Here is a 2,588-nt window from a genome sequence, read left to right as displayed (position 1 = left end):
TAAATAATACTATATAACTTAACTTTACCCTATTAGTTAATAATAAATACCTTATAATAATATATTTAATAATAATTTTAATAATAATTTTAATAGAAGTTATATTTTCTTATATAAGTCTTATTTTATTAAAATATTAAAGATTTATTATTTTTACTTACTTATTATATACTTTCTTATTTTCCTTTTTAGAGGTATTAAAGACTTTACTTTATACTACTTTATACCTCTATTATTAATTATAGTTTAAGATCTCTTATTATTTATTATAGTTATTATTTTATTACTATTTAAATTCCTTAAGGTAAAAACTTAACTATTTATTTAATTAATATTAAAATTTATACTTTTAAGCTATAATATCCTTAATAGTATATTTATTATTCTTCTTAAAGGAATAATATTAAAGCTAACTTTTTAATTTTTCCTTAAAATCTTTATCTTAAAGTAATTAACTTTTTAATTTATAACTTTACTATTATAATTAAAAAGCTATCTTTCTATATTAACTATTAGGTAAAGCTTTACTTTTTTTTACTATTAAATATCTAGCTTTATAACTATTTTTAAATTAATAAAATTATATTTAATTTTATAATCTATTTAAATATTTAACTATTTCCCTTTAACTTAAACTTATAATATTAAGCAGTTAGGCTTATTATCTTATATAGCTCTTAAAGTATTTTATAGTTTAAACCCTATTTATCCTTATACTTTACTCTTCTATAGCTCTATTATAAAAGGTAAATATCTTTTCCTAATTTTATATATTAATATTATTTATATTTATAATTATTATATTCTTTATAGTTACTTTCTATATTTTTAGGTTTATTATTTTTATTATAAATACTAATAAGGTATAATCTATCTATTTTTTATATATAATCTATTTTATTAATATCTTTTAATACTTTATTATTATTTTAAGGTTTCTTATATTTTCCTTAGGTAAATTCTTTAAACTCTTTATTAACTTCTTTAAGGATTTATAGATTCTTTTAAATATCTTTTTTAATTCTTTATGCCTTTTCTTATTATTAATAATAAGCTAAATTAAATTATAATTTTACTATTTTTAGGTTTTTATATTATATATATATTAAATAACTTATTACTTCTTTTATTAAATAAGGTTTATTATTAAATATTTTAAATATAGCTATTAGAAAATAATTATTATCTTTTTTATTTTTCTAATAAAAGATATATTAATAGTAATAATATAATACTTATATAATCTTATTATATTAAAGGTATATTAGTATTATTTTTACTTTATTATTAGTATTAAATTTAAGTTCTTTATAATAGATATTTAAAGCTTTTATTATATAATAAGCCCTTATATATAATAATTTAGTTTTTTTTATATCTTTATATTCCTTAGATCCTTAAATATATTAGTTTTCCTTACTGCTAAATATATAAGTATTTATTTTATTATATAGTAGTATATATTCTTATTTCTATTTATTTTTAAGTTTTTTATTTTCTTTTTAAAAGTAATATATAATTACTTTTACTATTTCTCTTTTCTATTTTATATTTTAAATATAATATTATTATTAAGTATAATATTAATATTAAACTTCTCTTTCTTATAAAATAATTTTCTCTTTATCTTAAAGTTTAATTTATATAAGAATATTATTAATAGCCTATTTAACTTATAAGCTTATAAGGGTATTTAGAGTTATTATTACCTTAAGTACTTATATATTCTTTTAATATTAATCTTATACTTATTATTTTATTTTTTCTTTTTCTTTTTTAATTTAGCTATAATACCTTTTTTATTAATCTTTAATTTTTTCTTTTTATATTTTACTTTTTATTTCTTATTTATAGCATTTTAAGATTTCTTTCTTACTTTTAAAAAGGTCTATAGGTTATTATATTAAATTTTCCTTATAATAGTTTTTCTAATTAGCTTATTATAAGGTTTTAGCTATAATAACTTTATTTACTATATTATAGCTATTTTAATATATTTCTAGTATTTAAGTTTATATTACTATTTAGGGTTTCTATAAATTAATTACTTTTAATATCTATTTACTTTAATTAGGGTTCTATAGTTTCTTTAGTTATAGATATTATTAAGCTATATACCTTATTTAATTACAGTTATAATATTTATATTTACTTAAGTCTTATTATTATTTTAATATTTAGGTAGCTTTTAAGTCTATTAGTCTTAATTAAGTTCTATAGAAGGTATTATTCCTATAGTTTTATTATTATAGTTAAGAGTTATAATTAATATATTTAATAAGTAAGCTGCCTAGATAAGTAAGCTGCCTAAAAATCCCTTACTTTATATTTATACTATCTAATTAATTAGTTTTTAACTATTTAGTATATTATAGTCTTTAAATAAAGCTAAAATCCTTTTTATACTTTAAGCCCTTTAAAATAACTTAAAATTAAGTATTTAATATATTATAATTATATATAAGGTTAATTAAAATACTTTTTATAATTAAAAGAATAATATATAATTAAGATATAATTCTATTTTAAATAGTTATAAATTATTTAATTTAAAAAAGTAAATAATAATTTAATTTATTATTAATTTA

At 14.1% G+C, this 2,588-nt stretch overlaps 1 protein-coding gene across 1 annotated transcript, besides 15 other annotated features; it reads right to left on the bottom strand.

The window, feature by feature from the left end:
• Nucleotides 1-36: 36 nt before the first annotated feature.
• Nucleotides 37-183: a repeat region.
• Nucleotides 121-191: a repeat region.
• A 65-nt stretch (nucleotides 192-256) lies between these two features.
• Nucleotides 257-346: a repeat region.
• Nucleotides 318-385: a repeat region.
• A 29-nt stretch (nucleotides 386-414) lies between these two features.
• Nucleotides 415-491: a repeat region.
• Nucleotides 492-553: 62 nt separating this feature from the next.
• Nucleotides 554-621: a repeat region.
• A 145-nt stretch (nucleotides 622-766) lies between these two features.
• Nucleotides 767-929: a microsatellite.
• Nucleotides 930-1,037: 108 nt separating this feature from the next.
• Nucleotides 1,038-1,137: a repeat region.
• Nucleotides 1,138-1,140: 3 nt separating this feature from the next.
• Nucleotides 1,141-1,296: a microsatellite.
• Nucleotides 1,297-1,348: 52 nt separating this feature from the next.
• Nucleotides 1,349-1,387: a repeat region.
• Nucleotides 1,388-1,423: 36 nt separating this feature from the next.
• Nucleotides 1,424-1,662: a repeat region.
• Nucleotides 1,467-2,425, bottom strand: FPSE_11255 (uncharacterized protein; the record flags this gene model as incomplete). The annotated part of the gene is made up of 7 exons (XM_061988461.1): nucleotides 1,467-1,472; nucleotides 1,524-1,541; nucleotides 1,877-1,888; nucleotides 1,974-1,983; nucleotides 2,022-2,033; nucleotides 2,323-2,334; nucleotides 2,407-2,425. Coding segments are annotated over 7 exons (89 nt in total), but the record flags the coding sequence as incomplete, so codon positions are not given.
• Nucleotides 1,729-1,881: a repeat region.
• Nucleotides 2,134-2,180: a repeat region.
• Nucleotides 2,260-2,281: a repeat region.
• Nucleotides 2,416-2,588: a repeat region.

Source organism: Fusarium pseudograminearum (genome assembly GCF_000303195.2).
Source record: "Fusarium pseudograminearum CS3096 unplaced genomic scaffold Unplaced102, whole genome shotgun sequence".
In the NCBI taxonomy this organism is placed as follows: Eukaryota; Fungi; Ascomycota; class Sordariomycetes; order Hypocreales; family Nectriaceae; genus Fusarium; species Fusarium pseudograminearum.
This window is presented reverse-complemented; position numbering and strand designations above follow the sequence as displayed.